The 19,471-nt window shown below is 44.7% G+C and overlaps 1 protein-coding gene across 4 annotated transcripts in view; it reads right to left on the reverse strand.

The window, feature by feature from the left end:
* The window catches only part of XPO7 (exportin 7), a 659,915-nt gene extending 641,580 nt beyond the window's left edge, over nt 1–18,335 (reverse strand). For 2 of the 4 annotated variants that reach the window (XM_069213992.1, XM_069213990.1), the window contains exon 1: nt 18,189–18,335. In XM_069213992.1, the coding sequence (XP_069070093.1) occupies nt 18,189–18,206 (18 nt within the window). In that variant the 5' untranslated portion in view covers nt 18,207–18,335. The remainder of the gene's footprint in view (nt 1–18,188) is intronic. The other 2 variants (XM_069213989.1, XM_069213988.1) reach the window with 1 other exon arrangement.
* Between the last annotated feature and the right edge of the window lie 1,136 nt (nt 18,336–19,471).

The following is a 19,471-nucleotide window of genomic DNA, read 5'->3' on the forward strand; positions in this document are numbered from 1 at the left end:
GATGCTAGTGGCTTTACCAGCGCTTGCGCTGCTACTGAACTAGCATTGTCAGAGACTGGGCACAGGTGGGGCAGCAAAACACCTATGTGCAGCAACATGACAGAGAAAGCAGAGGTGAGAGAAGTAGCAGGGAAGCAGGATGCAAAAGAGAAAGACTGTGCGGAAAGCACAGAAAGGGAGGCAAGAAGACATACCTCGAGAATACAGTAACTGCTAAGAACTCCCATTTAGTGTAGAAAGTCAAATGTCAAACTATGCTGAAGGAAAAATAGATTCCGGATGCCAGCAGTAAAAAGACACTCTCCCATCACCAACGAGGGGGAAAGCACAATGCTCCAGGGGCAAACCAAACACAAAAATAAGGAGGAAAGCCATCAAATCAGGAGGAGAGAATTGTAATGGGCTTGAAAGCCATTCAATCACAAGCAAGGAGACAATCTGAAGCAAAATGTGTGTATGTTAAAGCATTAGATATAATAGTGTCAGATACAGACAGGTAAAGCTGCCCACAGCGGCACTGCATAAAGATAAGACAGAGCTATGACAGGAAAGACAATACATGGTTCAGAAGCCAGGAATGAGAAATACTAGAACCGAGATCAAGCGTGGAAGGGTGAGGAGGAAGCAGCTCAGGAGGAACGCATTTGTAACAAAACAGGATACATACAAATGAAATGAAATGAAGTAAGCTCATAGAAGCACACAAATACCCAAAAGCATCAATGCACTAAAGAATGTGCTAGATCAGCAGATAAGAGCAGACTCATCGCATGCCTCCAAGGGCCTGCATTTTATAAGATAAAGAGCCAAGTTTTAAGGGCTTCCCTAAACGTCATGTGGATTCTCAGGCTCGTAAAGAGGGAGGAAGGGAATTTCATAATTTAGTAGTGGCCACTGGAAAGGATCTACTTCCCCACTTTGCTTTTTGAAATTTAGGGACCACCAGCAGATTATGAGTTGCTGATCAAAGAAGTTTGGTTGGTACATATGAGTGAAACATCGCTCTGATTACTCTAAGCTCTGAATTATTTAAGGCTTGTGTACAATCTACAAGGCTTTAAACATGGTGTTTTTTCCCCCACTGATAGCCAGTGAATCTTAATTAATCCCACCGAGATTGATTGAAATTTGGGGATACCCAGTTACTGTCTTGCTGCTGCATTCTGAACAGTTTGCACCTTGGTCGAAGATGACTTGTTTGTATTCAGCTAAAGCGTGTTACGATAGTCAAGTCATGGGGAAATCAGGGTCAGAGCAACTACGTGGCGCGCGGATACTGGAATATAAGGGAAAACATTGCAGACGATCCTGATAACACTGAAACATGTGGAAACATGTATGGTTAACCTACAGATCAAAAGCAAGATTTTGGTCCACAATAACACAGATTTTTTCAAAATTGGTGGGTACAAGCAACGATCCCAGCAAATCTGACCACCAGCTGTTATTCCATATGGCGGGTTGACCTCCAAAAATGATGACTTCTGTTCTTAGACAATTCTAACCCAGTTGGCAACTGCCTTCATGCAATTGTTAAGGTTAACAGAAATGGAATGTCTCGTTTGTGATGGACACAATTATTTGTGTGTTATCAGCGTATGGGAGTGCCTGTAACCCAAAAAGATCGAAAAAATTTGGCCAGCGGGCATATATATAGATTAAACAATGCTGGGCTCAAGGTCCCCGAGTCACCCCACATGGCAGAGTAAAAGAGCCCAATTTAACTTGGTTGTAGGTCACAATTAGAGATCTCTCAATAAGGAAAGATTTTAAGAGTTTCAACGAAGAGTTTTTTATACCTAGTTGTAGTAGTCGATGTGTCAGAAGGGTCGTGAGATATCAAAGGCAGTGGACAGAGCCAATAAGATCAGTGCCACAGCCTGACCCACATCGATTAATGTTCTAATTCTGTCCATAGCTGAAACCAAGACAGTTTCTGTGCCATGGCTGTTCCTCAATTCAGAGGTGGTCAAGCAATTCCTGTTACTTAATAAAAGACATGACCTCGAAATTTAGATGCTTTTCTAAAATGTTTGCGGGTATCGGGAGCAGAGGAATGGGGAAATCGTTTTTTAAGCCTTTAAGGGTCTAGATTCGGTTATTTCAACAAAGACTATAACTGCAGCTTCTTTTCACAAATGTGGGTAAAATCCTGTGATGATGGATCTGTTCTTGATTGAGGTCAAGAGGACAGCAACTGTGCTGGCTACTAGCTGGATAATTTTGGGTGGGCACAGCTCAAAAGGGGACCCAAACTTTACGTTAAGAAGATGGGACTCTGTGTGTTCTTCTGTTATTTGCGTGAAGCTAGGACCACTTCGTGCTCTATAGTTCCCTCTCTGCTTTCTGTAAAATTTAGATTAGCCTGTGGATCAAAGTGTGAGGGATTCTGTATATCATAAGGAGATTAATCAAATTCTGAATAGATGGTGAGAATTTCTGATTGGAATTAGTTTGCCAACTTGTGGCAGAAATCTTGTTATCCATCAAAGTTGGTAGAGTCTTTAGGTAAGGACAAATTGTTTACCACATTGAATAACTCTCAAGTGGAGTTGGCGGAGTTAATTTTGTTAGTGCAGAAGCTTGATTTCTCCTCTCTAATTGCCAATTTGCAATCCCTAATAAGGGATTTGTGTGCAATTTTTTTCCTGGGCATCATCATTTGTCACCAGGCTTGTTCCTGTCGTTGTCACACTTGCTTAAGCTGGTCCAAGAACCATGGGACTGTTGGTAGCCTCCTATGCTTTTGAGTTGCCTTAAGAGGAGCAACCAAATCCAACATAGAACTGAGCCATGATGAGAACTCCATTGCAGCCAGATCAAGATCCTGCGGGTCAGTCCTGGTACTGGTTCTAAGGATGGTAAAGAAGGTTTCCTCAAATAATCCCTCCCAGCTCCTCATGCACACTCTGTTATCCTTGCTCGAGTGCTCTTGCATAGGCTTTTAAGCGAGTCTAAAATCAACTGGATAGTGGTCCGACCAACTAAGGGGGAGCACCTTGCTAAAATTGCAGCCAGATGTCATTAGAAAAAATTCCATCCAATGTGTGTCCTGCACTATGAATAGTAACACTGACCAGCTGGGAGAGACCAAAACAAGGCAGTGTCAATAACTAAACATTGATTCTTTACAAGCAACGTCCTCTAAGGGAAAGTTAAAGTCTCCCAATATTATGAAGTTAACTTTCACTAGGTATGGTTCAATCACTTGACCTAATTCTAGGGTGAAGACTGATCTAGGGCCTGGGGGGTGTATAAACTAGAATGCCAGAAAAGGATTTTGTGGGCAGAATTTCTAATGAGAAGTGTCAGGCCTCACAGGGAATCAAGCTCTGTATGGGTTCCATAGTACAAAGGTACTTTGCTTTATCGATTATTGCTAGACTTCCTCCTGGTCTATTTTTCTCGTCATGTCAAAGTATCATGAACCCCGGGGGAATGGCATCCACCAGGTCAGGGCCAGTAGAGCCATGCACCCAAGTTTTATGCAACTAGGACCCAGTCAAGGTCATATGCCACAGTGAATTCAGCAAATTCCATTTGACTTTTAATTAGATACCTACCATTGTTCAGGAAACGTCAATATATCTTCTCTTTGGAGCTTGTCTTGTTCTTTAATTGCTCACTCTTTAGTGTACTACGGGATTTGGTAGGTGCGCTAGGTAAGGGAAGAGTAGTCCCCTTCGCGAGCCTTGGTGATATGCAGGTCCATCCATTTCCCTAATAGAGCTTGTTGAAACCAAACGGGGAACAACTTGATGCCTTACCATAGTTCTTTTAAACTCCAGAGTTGTCCTTGTGAGTAAGATAACCGTGGGGCTTTTTCTGGAGCAAAATAGCCAGGGGCCCTGACGCATGGCACTGACGGGTGCTGGCAGGCTTGCTTTTGGCACACCAGAGGCGCATCCATGCACTCACTGGCCTTAAGTAAGTGTCTGCAACTATAAGAAAACACCTAGTCCGCTGCCAGCCCAAGACAACGGCAGATGATTTCAACCAAGAAGTGGGGCAGCAGTATCAACTCTCTCTGCAACAATCAGCTATGCCGTGGTAGACCGGAGAGTGATCAGTAGTCCAAACTCCACCTCCCAGCCCTTGTGGAGAATGGAGCAAAAGCGATCACGAGTGTGATAGTAAGAAAAATATAAACTAAACAGTTAAAAACATTGAAAATATGATATTTAATGCAGCACTTGCCTCAGATCTAGCCCAATAAACAAAAGGGAAACAAACATAAAAAGGAGATTCTAAGAAATAAGCGTACCAAAAAGCAACGCATAACAAATGAAACAGGTGAAGTGGGAGAAACTGTAACCACTCCAAAGAGGTGTGGGGGGAAAACACCAGTAAGTGGAAGCCTATAAAGAAGCGAATAGAGGGGCTGAAAACACTTTACTAAAGAAGGCCTCCGCAGCTCTGAGAATAAGTGAATTAAATATTCCATACCCACAAATTCTTAACAGAAAGAATTCTGCCCCATTTAAAACATGAGCAAGGCCTAACCATTACTGCTCATGTACAGTCATTTGTGAAAGTAGCTTATCTGTAATTAAAACATTGTTCCCAAGACATATGAACTCTGCAGAAAAGACTTAATAGATGCAGTGATCAATATATTTTAAATCTCTAAGGGCCAGATGTGCGATCACATTTTCCCATAGACACAGAATGGGCAAAACTGCTTGCTACATCTGGCCCTAAGTTAATATAATATTGAAAACAAATTACGCTAAAAAAAAGAAACTCATTGTCTTTGTAGATAGTTATTATATAAAATTATTATATTACAAAATTATGGTAGCTTAATTACTTAATATTGTGTAAAAATTACTTATTATGCTAAATAATTTCACATCGTCATTATAGACATATTAGCCCCCACACAATTGCTGTAGCTTAGTTACTTAATTCTTAATTGTGCAATAATTACAAAAAGAGGCATTGTGACAGGAAGAAAAATAGATTACCAATTTCCTAAAACCCACTTAAAGTCCATTTCATCATAAGGTACACTCATCTCAGAATGCTGACACATTTCGGTTCATATATGATTTCTGGTCAACCTCAGGACCAATCTATGAAGTGTCCTTCACACACAGGTACATGATTCTTGTTATCATAATGCATAGCACAGTTTTATTAATGCAGCATCACACCGTTTTGTTGGCACAGTTATCCAAGCCTTGTTTATGTCTGGATCTAGTTAGAGAAAAACAGAAGAATCACTCCCAAGAGTCAGGTAAAAATCATTATCCAGATTCACAACAAATCTCAGGTATCACACCGTTTCACTGCATGAGATAACACCTTCCAGAAATTGCACTGCTTAACAAATCTGATGTAGGATGTGGTACGTAAAGATGGCACAGTGGCAATACCTCATAACTTCATACACAACTGGTGTGCATTATAAATCAGTAGTCCAAAAAGAAAAAGATGAAATGATGATCATGATTTTGGTTGCAAAAAAAATGAAGAATGGACTGTTCTACAGATTTTTTTACTAGTGACTGACAACTATGAGTGATAGCTCTGGAGAACAAGAGAATAAAGGATCAAAAACATCACTTAGGTTATAGGTGTCCTGGCAAAGCAGATGGGGGAGGGGAATGGATAGATCTAAGAGTAAAATATTCACTAGTTTAGGAGTTGTATAAAAAAAGACGATTTCAGTTTTAGAAGAAAAAATAAGGAGAGAGCAGTTAGTCATCCCAGTCAGAAAAGCTGATAGACCATGTCTTTCTTGTTCCACCTCTGAGATGATGTTAGAGAGAGACTGATACTGCTGTCTTTATTGCTCAACATGTACTTAAGGCATTCATGTGTGTCATGACATATAACAGATAAATTAAAACCTGCCACATGAAGAAAGGAGGCATGCACAACTCCAAATAATTATTTTCCTATGTGACAAAATATGAATAACTGCGTATGGAGTTAAAAGTGGTTAGTAATCCAAAAAAACTGTTTGGTGGGTTAACACCCACACTGTGGAGCGTTTATCATAAGATGAAGATCATAAGTTCACACAAGGCCAGGTTCACCTGGCCTTCAAATCTTCATAACCTGCTAAAACAAGTATCAGAGTTCTAAAGCCCCATTTGTAAATAATAGATTGCACAACTCTTGCAATAAAAATATACACATAGTTTCCACAATCCTTCTATGACTAACTGAAAACCACTGTCCGGAAAGTCTTGTGGCTAGGTGAACAACCAAGAATAGTCTGGGCCAAATACGACCAAGAAGTGGGCATGGCAGACATGCAACTCTATTACCGGGTCGCCCAACACACCATTATTATGAATGACTGGATATTTAGAGATACAGGAAGCCCAGCATAGATACTGGAACTACAATATTTTTAAGAAACCGACTCTGCTTACCTATTGTATCAATTGAAGATCACCCAAAGATCTACCAGGGGCTACCATGCTGGTGTTAACAGCATGGCAAAAAGCATTGACCCACATTGTGTGGTATAAGCTCACCACATTGGAAATCCCAATTTGGCAGGGAGATTGACTACCAACAACCACAAAGCAGCTCAACTTTAAGCTCAGCGCACACTGGAATTTTCAAACTGACCACCTTATGGGAAGGGGACATTAGGAAATCATTCACAGATCTATGCGGGGAATTCCAACTGCACAAGTCACAGTTTTTCAGTTTTCTTTAACTGAGACATATACTGGAACCACTAGGACTCCAATGTGACACATCCTCCCGACTTCAATACTGCAGAATACAAACTAACAATGGACATGTTAGGAAAAAGTGGCATCTCAAGGATATACTGCTCTTTGGTAGTCTGTTCTCCAAATCCAATGCATCAACTGTAATGTAGTTAGGAGGCAGGCATTAATACACTCTAATGACGAATAGAGAGGATCCAAGGTGGCTCTTCATCCACAGTCAACTGCTTCCTGCCTCCAGCTCATTCAACCCCACCTCATACACAGAAGCTATTACATCCCAGAGAATTATCCAAAATCAAAGCAGAGGTATCACCGTAATGCCTCAGATGTTATAGGGAGAGGGACACTCTCATAATATGTTTTAGGATAATACAAATATTAAACCTTATTGGGCAAAAATTCAACAATGCCTCACTAGGGTCACTGGACAAACAATACAATTGACAGTCATCATAGCCTTGTTGGGGCTCATGGATGAAATGGGCAGTGGTAGTGGCGCAGGCCACACTTTCATTGACTTGGGGTTTCTGGTTGCTAGCGAGGAGATGGGGGGCATAAACTCACCCTAATCTGCAAGAGCAGAATCAATGATATGGACGGATGCTCCTCTCCAGAGTGTATGGTTTATGCCACCTGGGGGTGCCCCGTCTACAGTTCAACAATTATTTTTTTAAATAAAAAGTTCTGAGCTATATCTATAAAAATAGAAAAACACTAAGATTACAGGGATGTATAGTGAGGAAGCAGATTTTTTTTTTAAAAACATAGAAATTCACTTTAAAAAAAACTAAAGGTTACAGGGACATTATAGTTAGGCTCACGTTGTAAACATATCAAACCATAAAAATTCATAGTTATAGTTATCTCAAGTAACTATAACTCGTGCCCCTGCCATGCACAGTAATCTGATCAATAATTTTACTGCGGTTGTTACAGTGACATTAGCAATGGCGTTATCAAAAAAGTCATGAATGCTGTAATTTGCGGGGTAATTAGCAGTGCATGGCGAAGCCAGGGCCCGGCCTAATTATTAATTTTTTTGTTGAGGAGGGGGGCTGCGGGGCCCTCCTCCCTAGGACCGATCGCAGTCGAGGGGACCCCCACCATGTGCCCTGGGTGCCCCCCAGGGCTCCCAGTCTCCATGTTGAGGGCCGTGGTGGGAGCCTCAAGGCCCCCATGGTCCCAGCTGGCTCCCCGCCTCCTGCAGGAGCCAGCATTGCTGTCACAGAAAGGAAGCTGCTAAAGCACGTCCCTCTCTGTGAGAGAAAAGTTTCCTCTGTCTCCCTGCCTGCATCTCCGCTCCAATGAAGGGAGAGCTGTTTGACAGCTCTCCCTTCTTCGGAGAGGAGTGTTTGCTGTGGTTTGTTGGCAGCTGTCAAAGATGCCACCAAGCGACAGTAAACAGCTATGTCCCAGGCGTTAGCACCCCGGGAAAAAGCAGGAGCTGGCCCTGGGGGGGTGGCAGTCCCCAGGGCCATCAGTGGCTTCTCGAGGGGACCATCAGTGGCTTCTCGAGGGGGCCATGTGGCCCCCTTCTAACTACAACATAGCCAGGGGATGGTGGTCCCCAGAGTTAATGGGGGCTGAAACGGACCCCTTATCATTATTACGTATGTGCCTTGTGCGGTCCCCATACCACGAAAATAGCCACAATGCACCCTCTTTCTATTTTGTTTACAGTTTGGCCCAAGGAGGTGGTGGTTAGTAGGAGGGGGAGTGGGGAATAGCCCCCCCCTCACATTGAATTACAACATAGCCCTGGGGAGGTGTTGGTCCCCGGGATTGCGTTGCCCCTCTCCCTTACAATTCATGAAAGCCGACAGGGAGGTGGTGGTCCCTGGCTGTTGAGGCAGAGTGGCCCCCGCATTAAAATGAACAACGTACCCAGGACGTGGCCCACCCGGGTGCTTCAGAATTACAAAGCGCGGGACCCCGACCCTTTTTTTTTTTTTTTTTTTTAAACTAATTTTTACAGCGGAATTTGCAGATAATTTTTTTTTTTTTTAAAGAAGTAAAAGTTTAACTCTGGGTAGGGTCCTACTGGGACCCTAGCACCAGAGCTAAGGGGCCAGGGTGACGGTACCCTGGCCCCTTTTCTTTATTTTTAACCTTTTTTCTGGGGCTTGGCTGAGTCAAAAGATGGCTGCCAACACTTCCTTACTTGAAGTGTTGGCAGCCAGTCAAATCTCAGCACGAGATCAGGAGGGGTTGTGAACCCTTGGCATCCCTATATATACACAAATTTGGATTTTCTTTAATTTCTCTAAAACAACTCAACAGATTTACATCAATTAACAAAAAGGTCGCTTTCTGGACCACAAACTAAGTTCAGAAATTCACAAAAAAACAAAACAAAAAAAAGTTGGAGTAACGAGAGGTGAATTTGTCAGTGACAACATAACATTTTGAACTAAAAAAAAAAAAAAAAAAAACACAGAATTTCACCAGTTATTGTTAGCAAGCTAACTATAACTTGCGCCCGGACGTGCACTACTTATGACCTCACATGAGATCACTCATGACGTTCTATGACATCACTGATGACATCATCCAAGCTTCTCTGCATATTACTGTATAAAATAGATATAGCATTAGAACCGACAGTAAGTGCAAAATATTTAAGTATAATATGAAGCATTTCAATGCATTCATACATGTAGCCCCTATAAATAAAGTAAGCTTGTATTATTTGCAACATTGGCCCTATACCATACACTTCTTGGGTAGCCAAGCTCATGTTGACTATCAACCACAGATAAAATGGTAATCTAGTCTGCACATGGTGTTCAATCTGTACACAGCTGTTCAGGGAGAACTAAGTTCTTCCAGATACCCAAGCCCTGTTACATAACTAATTCTCTACTACGGACAGACTTTACCTGTATCAGACCCCTGACAGTCACTGAAAGTACATGGAGAAATAAAGTGGCTTTGAGTAGAAAAGTGGGTAATGTTAACACTGTTTACTCTATGGAGACAGTTTACTCTGTACTACAATGTTCCCAGGCAGTGAAATTCTCATGAGAAATACACCACTGAGTATTTAAAAGTATTTAATTAGCTCAGTGTACAATCCATGCAAAACGCGTCCAAAGATTGACTACTCACTTAAAATAAGCAAGGTCTGAAGGGAGTAAAGTTTCTTGCAGCTTTCATACTGTAGTGAAAACTTTACAGATAGCTCATCTTCTGAAGCAAAACAAACCCATGTACATAGGTTAGTACCTTGTGCACAGTCTTCTGTGTTAAGTAGTAATTATCATGCAGAGACTATTCTGTCTAATAACTCAAGGCTGCATACAATACCTAGTTTCTAACAGGACAAAGATTATATGTACTACATATTTTTGCAGTACAAAAAAAAATGTGTGTGTAACATAATGTGCACAATTTAACTGTAACCTGTACATAGAGTTACTCTTCAATATAAAACGTTATAATGTGGTCAATACCTCTACACACCGATGGCACATTAGAAGCATGAGTTCTGTAAACACATACCGATTAGCTGGACACGGCTGTACAGAATTAGGCAGGAAGGTAATACAGTGCTTAACTACCACTATGTAAACTATAAATCTAACTAACACACTCGCTGGATGATGTCATCAGTTATGTGCCATTTGAAATGTCATTTGAGATGTCAACAGTGATGTCATAAATCATGCCATAGAACATGTCATATGTGAGGTCATATGCAGTGCATGGTGGGGCTCAAGTTATAGTTAGCACTGTTAATGCAAGTTGCTAACTATAACTAAAGAATTTCAGTTTTTTTTATAGTTTAAATCATTGTCACTGACAAATTCATCCAACTATAACTTTACTTTAACCTTTGTTTTTTTTCAGTCAATGTATATACACCCACACATAGATCAACAGCACCAGCTGCCATAAATCTTTCATATAAGGGTCAGTTCAGAATCTCAGCAGTAAGACTGCATATGGATGAAGTATCTAATAGGGGCAACCAGTATGGATAACACAATATTACATGTAAATCCCTCATGTCAGGCATTAATCAGGGTCCAAAGCATGATTCTGAGCCAGCTATTACTTCAGTAGGTTCTCAAAGTCTCAAACACACAATGTTAAAAAGAGGGGAAAAAAATCTCAACTGTCCCTGGCATTCCAGCAAGATACTAAACGGTTCTAAATACCACTGACCCATTTCAAGCACAGACTTCAGATCATTCACTAAAAACGAGCCAAAAACACCTAACAACTCTTCTTAGTGAACGCTTCTGAACTCTGGAACTCTCAAACAGTGAGCATTTGTCTGGCTATGGATTTTCTCTAATTCCACTATCTACTGAAAATTCTCGGCTATGTCCTCCACCACCAAACTTGTCACCTCTATGTTATCTTTGCCGGAACCTTTTCACCCTTATTTTATTACCTCTGTAGTCCAAGGTCTGTAACCGCCACTTTGATTCTTCTGTACTACATAAATACAATATAGCTAGAACCACTTCAGGGTTGTATTTAAACAAAAGAACAGTGCAGGTAGCAAACTCAAAGTTATGTCACCTAAAAATTTCCAGCCTGTGGCAGAACAATTGTTGCATTTTTAGAGTGTTATCCCTAGTTTTTGTTAACATGTCTCCGTCATCTATGTTTTAGGTCTCTAGGTTCAATGTTTGATCTATCAGTTGATGCTAGTAACAACCAAGCCCATGGCGGGAGTGTTCAATCCTAAATTAATAGATCTAAATGTAACTTACTAAGAAGTGTAACAGCATGTTGTAGGTTCTGTTCACTCTGCAGACTTGGAAGTATGTTAATCAACAAAGGTAGAACCACAGCTTAATTTTCTCCCTCAACCCCTTCCTTCCACACACAGTTTCAAACAACAGAGCAATCTTGAGCTACCTTTCAAATGTCTTCTTGTCCACTGTACAATAAGAAAATAAGATGTTTTCACCATCCTTCACAAACATACAACACGTACAAATCTGGAGGAACCAGTGCAAATTCCCCCACGTGGATAAGCAGCATCAGCTACTTCTATCCAGGTGCCTTCTACTGTTGCATGCTAACAGCAATCAAAGTTCACAGAGTTAATGGTTAAGTGCTACAATAACAGTAAAGGTAAATACACTGGTAGCTTTTGTACACTTAGCAGTTTAAGCTCTCTGTCCCAACAAAATAGCAGTCAAAAAAATTAGGCTAATGGAGAATGATAATAAAAAGGTTGTAAATACAGGGGGTCCAGGATCTGCAAAAAAAGAGGGGGACAAGGGTTGAGGGAAAGAAAACCATGCTACATAGGAAAGCAGATTAAACCATTGGTAGATATGGGCTGTATCAGAAATGAATGGACCAGTTATAGTGAGTGAGACCAATGGGAAAGTCCATGTCAAGAGCACAGAATGGCTCACTGGCAAAAATAGGAGCAAGAAATAAGTAACTATTGTTAGAGATGTGTTAGGGCAGAATAGTAAATAGAAAAACTAAGAGATGAAAGGGAAATAATGAAAATGCAAAAGGAGCAAAGAAGTGAAGTGAGGACACAGCGGAGATTGAGGAAATCACGAGGAGGCAAGTTTATCTAATGAAGAACCACAACACATAATGATGTAGAGGATTACAAAGCTGAATAAACAATCAGTGATGAGAGAGTCTCATATGAGCCAAGGTGTAACATGGCCAATGTAAAAGAGGTGGAGTACTGTACAAGAGTGCTCAAATGAGCACAATGGAAGCTGATGAGATTTAAGTACTGCAGCAAAAGTGGAAGGGAAAGGAAATGAGGTGGTAAGGAAGAAACAGACTGAGGCACAAGAGACATGTTATGTTCGGGGGGTCAGAAGAGAGACTAGGCAAGCAAGAGAGGTAAAAGGTAGGATGATTAGTGGAATTATGGCAGGGTAGGGAATTGTAGGTAGTCAGGAAAGGATCAAGAAAGGTAACTGCAAGAGGAGACAAGAGAGGGGCGAATAGGTTGAGGGCGGAAGATCAGCAGAAGGAATAAGGGCAAGTACACTGTGGGATGAGAAGATGAGCAAGGTGCAGGGGTAAAAGGTAGGCAGTTAGAAGATGATAAGCAGTGAAATGGCTTTGGTGCAAGAATGACAAATATTTAACTAGGAGAGCGATAATGGAAGGTAAATAGAATGATGACTGTTGGGTAATAGACAAGTGCAGGAGAGAGGCAAGAAAGTGCATAACAGGTGGTGCCAAGAACGAGCCAGGGGTGTAGAAGAGAATGGGAGGAACAGAGAAGAAGAATACAATGAGGAGTGGTTGGAAGACTACAGCAGTTCCAAAACAGATCAGGACTAGAAGGTAGAGGAAGGAAGTGGAACAGAGGAGCAGATGTGGGAAAAGGCCAAAGGTATGGGGGAGGCCCACATGCGAGGAGCTGAAGGTAGGTGGGTGGTGGTGGGAACCCACGGGCAAGGAGCCGAACGTAGGTGGGCGGTGGTGGGAGCCCACGGACGAGGAACCGAAGGTAGATAGGTGGATGGGGGAGGCAAACAGGCGAGGAGCCGAAGGTAGGTTTGAGGAACCAAAGTTAGGTGGGTGGGTGGATGGATGGGGGAGGCCGACGGGCAAGGAGCCGAAGGTAGGTTAGTGGGTGGGGGGTGGTCCACAGGCGAGGAGCCGAGTGTTTGGGGGGGGAAGGGGGCACAGACGAGGAGCCAAGGGTGGGGGAGGCTCGCAGACAAGGAGCCAAGGGTGGGGGAGGCTCGCAGACAAGGAGCCAAGGGTGGGGGAGGCTCACAGACAAGGAGCCAAGGGTGGGGAAGGCTCACAGACAAGGAGCCAAAAGTTGTGGAGGCTCATAAACGCGGCGCCGTGGGTGGATTAAGGCCCACAGATGAGGAACCAACCAAGGTTGGGTGGGTGAGTCCCACAGACAGAGCCATGGGTAAAAGGGTTGGTGGGAGGCCTACAAACAAGGAGACATGGGTGGGTGAGGGAGGCTCACAGGCAGGGAGTCGAACAGGCCCACAGACAAGAAGCACTGGGTGGGAGGAGCAGGCCCACAGACAAGATGCTAATGGCTTGGCGCACAGATAAGGAGCCAAGGGTTTTGAGGATGCCAACAGACAAGGAGCCGATGAGTGAGAGGCCCACAGACAAGGAGCCGAGAGTAGGGGTCCACAGACAAGGAGCAGAGATCAGAGGTCCACAGACAAGGAGCAGAGATCAGAGGTCCACAGACAAGGAGCAGAGATCAGAGGTCCACAGACAAGGAGCAGAGATCAGAGGTCCACAGACAAGGAGCAGAGATCAGAGGTCCACAGACAAGGAGCAGAGAGCAGAGGTCCACAGACAAGGAGCAAAGAGCAGAGAGCAGAGGTCCACAGACAAGGAGCAAAGAGCAGAGAGCAGAGGTCCACAGACAAGGAGCAAAGAGCAGAGAGCAGAGGTCCACAGACAAGGAGCAAAGAGCAGAGAGCAGAGGTCCACAGACAAGGAGCAGAGAGCAGAGGTCCACAGACAAGGAGCAGAGAGCAGAGGTCCACAGACAAAGAGCAGAGGTCCACAGACAAGGAGCAAAGAGCAGAGGTCCACAGACAAGGAGCAAAGAGCAGAGGTCTACAGACAAGGAGCAAAGAGCAGAGAGCAGAGGTCCACAGACAAGGAGCAAAGAGCAGAGAGCACAGGTCCACAGACAAGGAGCAAGGAGCAAAGAGCAGAGGTCCACAGACAAGGAGCAAGGAGCAAAGAGCAGAGGTCCACAGACAAGGAGCAAAGAGCAGAGAGCAGAGGTCCACAGACAAGGAGCAAAGAGCAGAGAGCAGAGGTCCACAGACAAGGAGCAAAGAGCAGAGGTCCACAGACAAGGAGCAAGGAGCAAAGAGCAGAGAGCAGAGGTCCACAGACAAGGAGCAAAGAGCAGAGAGCAGAGGTCCACAGACAAGGAGCAAAGAGCAGAGAGCAGAGGTCCACAGACAAGGAGCAAAGAGCAGAGAGCAGAGGTCCACAGACAAGGAGCAGAGAGCAGAGAGCAGAGGTCCACAGACAAGGAGCAGAGGTCCACAGACAAGGAGCAGAGAGCAGAGGTCCACAGACAAGGAGCAGAGGTCCACAGACAATGAGCAGAGGTCCACAGACAAGGAGCAGAGGTCCACAGACAAGGAGCAGAGGTCCACAGACAAGGAGCAGAGGTCCACAGACAAGGAGCAGAGGTCCACAGACAAGGAGCAGAGGTCCACAGACAAGGAGCAGAGGTCCACAGACAAGGAGCAGAGAGCAGAGGTCCACAGACAAGGAGCAGAGAGCAGAGGTCCACAGACAAGGAGCAGAGGTCCACAGTCAAGGAGCAGAGAGCAGAGGTCCACAGACAAGGAGCAGAGGTCCACAGACAAGGAGCAGAGAGCAGAGGTCCACAGACAAGGAGCAGAGAGCAGAGGTCCACAGACAAGGAGCAGAGAGCAGAGGTCCACAGACAAGGAGCAGAGAGCAGAGAGCAGAGCAGAGAGCAGAGGTCCACTGACAAGGAGCAGAGAGTAGAGGTCCACTGACAAGGAGCCAAGGAGGAGCAGAGTGTGGGCTGGTGTTCAGGCCCACAGACGAGGAGCCGTTCGGGCCCCACAGATATGGAACTGTGAGTGGGTGACCGCTCAGACCCACAGACGAGGAGCTACATAGGCCACCAGACGAGGAGTCTCATAGGTCACCAGACGAGGAGCCACATAGGCCGCCAGACGAGGAGCTGGCGAGAAGCAACAGATGAGGAGCCGATGAGGCCCACAGACGAGCCAGCAAGGGTGAGTGGCTGATAAGGTCCACAGACAAGAAGCAGAGGGTGGGTGGTGTATTTTGGGGCCAAAAACAAGGAGTGGTGGGTGCAGCGTTGGGTTGCGTGGGGGTGAGGAAGCCCACCCAGACAAGGAGCAAATTAAACCAACCCAGATGTGGGGACACCTGTGTGAGGAGCCAAGGTTGGGAATCAAGGACCCGAGGGGTGGGTGATTTGGAGTACAGCCACTCAGGTGAGGAGTAAAGGGTAGGACACAAGGAGCTCACTGTGTGGTTTGGGGGCCCCACCATGGCAAGGAGCCAGAGTAGTGAGAGTGACTGACAGTGACAAAGAGTGACTAAGTGACACAAGCAGGTGGGGTGAATGGGCACACCCGTCCAGGCGAAGAGCCCTGGGGACAGCCGCCCTGCCGAGGAGATGCCCATAGACAAGGAGTCGGGAGCACAAGAGGCTCAAAGACAAGTAATGAGGGGAGGTCGGCTGATGAGGAGCAGGGAGGTCCACAGACATGGTGAGAGGGAGCCCCTGCTCCTCTGATGAGAAGCAGCGGTTGAGCTGTCTGGGGCTACTGAGGGGAGGGACCCACAGACAAGAAGCAGGTGATTGGGGAACTGCAGATAAATTGCAGAGGGCGCAAACGAGGTGACACATGAATGAGGCACACTGGGAAACCGCAGAAGGGGAGGTGAGGCTCACAGACCAAAAGATGGGGATGAGACCACAGACCACAAATCGGGGAAAGGAGTGGAGACCCCGAGACAAGGAGCCGGGGGAACAAAATGCCCACAGACGAGGCCGCGGGGGGCAAGGGATGCCCACAGACAAGGAGGCACAGGATAACCACAGACAAAGAGGCAGGGCAGGATGCCCACAGACGGGGGCACAGGATGTCCACAGAAAAGGCCGTGGGTGCACGAAATGCCCACAGTCAAGCAGGCAGGGAAGCAAGATGCCCACAGACAAGCAGGCAGGGGCATGAGAGGCTCAAAGACAAGTAATGGAGAAGAGAGGTCCACGGATGAGTGGGAAGTCCACAAACATGGAGAATGGGAGTCCACAGATAAAAAGACCCCCTGATGAGGAGCAGGGGTTGAGTATTTTAGGAATACAGAAGGGAGGGACCACAGACAAGTAGCAGGTGACTGGAAGACTTCAGATAAGATGCATAGGGCGCAAACTAGGTGCTGAAAGAGTTAGTAGCACACAGACAAGGTACACTAGGAAGCCGCAAATGACAGATAAGGGAGGCATTCGGAGAAGGCAGCAAGTAGGGGGACCACAACTAGACATAAATGTTGGGAGGGCTTGAAAAGAAGTGGCACATTTAGCAGATGAGGAACAGGTGGGACCTGAAGACAAGCAACTCTGGAGCCGACAAATGAGAAGCATATGGCTACCAAGAGATGAGCAACTAAGAGGGGCCAGCAGAAAAGCCAAAACAAAAAGTGGAGGGCAAGCAGATGAGCAAAAAGGCGCGATGCAAATGAGAGAGGAAAGAGAAGGGGAACATACAGGTGTGGAAAAAAAATTAAAACGGGGGTGGGGGGGCAGGCAAGCAAACAAGAAGGGACCAAGAACGGACATGACTGGCCCTAGGCACAAGCAGTACGGCGGGAAGAACAAGAGCATTTGGGGTATAAGCAAAAGGGGTGGACATGCAGGCTAGTAAAATGGGGGGACATACAGATTCGTTAAAAAAGGAGGTGGGGCATACGCGAACAGGCAGGAAGGAGACCAAGCACGAACAAGGGCCCAAGCCTAAGCACCAAGGGCCAGATGTACCAAAGGATTTTACCCATTCTGTGTCTATGGGAAAAAGCCTTCATACATACCCAAGTTACTACGCACAGGCAAAATTTAACTAGCTGCAGGCAGCAAGGGGCTTGGCACAGGCAACTGTAGTGGTCACAGTGATGAGGAAGAGTGAACATGAAGATAGATATTTTAACAAAATAACGTGAACTAGGAGGGATACATGAACGAGGCGTGCATGCAAATATGCAATAAGGGAAATGCAATAAGCAACAGGCGTGCATGCAAATATGCAATGAGGGAACTTGCAAATAAGCAAAAGGGGGCATGCATTAAACGGGGTCATATAAATAAACAACAGGGGATCATGCAAGTAAACAACAGGAGAATCATGCAAGTAAACAACAGGATGACGTGTAAATAAACAAGAGGACGTGAAAATAAGCAACAATTGGACATGTAAATTAGAAAAGGGGGGGTGGGGGGGCACGCTAACACGCAACATGACAGCTGATCGAGGATAGTGAATGGCCGAGGGGCGGTAAGTGATGAGAGGTCTTTCAGGTAGAGAGGAAGTGTGTTTTTTCAAATGAAAAATGTCAGTGGTTTTCAATTGCGGAGTCGGTAGTGGATATGGGATGTTGCAGAAGGACGTGGTATTGTGAGTTGCAAATGTGCTAAATGCAAGACAGTGAATTAGAGTTACATCTAGAGATTACGAGTAGAAGTAAGTCAAAGGTGGCTTGTATTTAGAAAGACATCATTTGGCAAAGCAGGCATTTGGAGCTACACACAGAAGTAGGCGAGTGCTCAACACTGTGACATCTAGGATTGCAAACAACAGGGAGGTAAACAGGCCATGTGTTTCTGCTTCTTGATCTGTACTTCTTGCATTGGGATATCTCTGCTCCCAAACACTTCTACTTCCCCTCATCGATTCGCCGGCTTCCCCTACCACACACCCCAGCTCCACCTCCCAACTTCCCCTCTATGGATCCTTTTCCCGCCTGCCCCCCTCTCACCTGCACAGTATCCGCCATTTTGGCCCATTCATGCTCCTCTATCGGTCCCTCACTCTGCGCGCGCCGCCCCCTCCCAAGGCGTCGCACAATGCGCGTGCGCCTTAGCAAGTATCCGCCGTACGCTCACAGAGCAACCGCCTTGGCAACCAGAAAAGTACTCTCCTTGCTTAGCGCACAATGCTTCCTAGAATGGGACAACACGATGACGATATCACGTATAGACAAAACGTAATCCAAACGTGACAGCGAGGCGGGGCCAGGGGGGTTTTGAGCTTTGTTTACATGTTTCTTAAAGGGGCCTCAACGCAAAGAGAACAAGAGTCCGTTTGAAAGAGACAGTGAAACCAGCAATAGAACCAGCAACTGTGAAAGCCTCAATCTTTGTGACAACGTTCAAGAGTTTCTAAGAGAGGAATTACGAGAAAAATATAGGAAATGTTATTTTCCATATTCACTTTTACTGAAGCATAGATTGCATTAAGCTGGAGTTAGTTTAAATAAGAGTTTTTTTTTTGCCGTAAGTCTCGTGCCTAAATCGGATGTTTTGGCATTCGTTTTGGCAACATTGATCGTTTGGGTGTATATATTTTAAAATATTTTATGCGCTTTAGTAATACATAGACGAATGCACATAGATAGTGAGCACTTGCTTATTTGTCCCATACATTGACGTTTACACTGGTGAGGGAGCCTAGCTTTTATACTCAAAATTAACATGAAATGTTTATGAACGAATGCATAATAATGCAGCTTAGAAAATATATTAATGTGCTTTGCTAAACGTGCGCTTGAAATGTGCCCACGGGTAGTGGCCCTCAATGTATACAATGATTAATGAAACTGACTAATGCTGTAGAATTAATGTGTTAATGTATGGTTTTACACTAATATTAAGGGTTATGTGTTAAAGTTCTGCAAATAAATCATTAGGCCTTAGTTAGCATGAGTCGAGACCTAGCTGCCCGGTTTCATATTAAATGTGTTTTTCTAACATACAGTGTGCTGACTTGCTGAAGGACATGAACTCGTACTTTTCCAAAAGCTAGAAGATGAATGTAACTGTAGTAGATCTGTTCTCATGAAATTCGACTTGCTCAAGGAAACATTCTTGCTGAATGCAAGTGTAGACTAGTTACAGGTACAAGGTCGCCTAAACCGGTACATACAATGGACCTACTGACGGAGGATGTGAAAAGGACCACGAGAGTATGAAATCATACCGGACATTCTACCCGTTGGAGACGTCAATCACATGAACCAATAAACTACGTGAGAACTGTTAT

The sequence above is a fragment of the Pleurodeles waltl genome, chromosome 11, assembly GCF_031143425.1.
Source record: "Pleurodeles waltl isolate 20211129_DDA chromosome 11, aPleWal1.hap1.20221129, whole genome shotgun sequence".
Taxonomy (NCBI): domain Eukaryota; kingdom Metazoa; phylum Chordata; class Amphibia; order Caudata; family Salamandridae; genus Pleurodeles; species Pleurodeles waltl.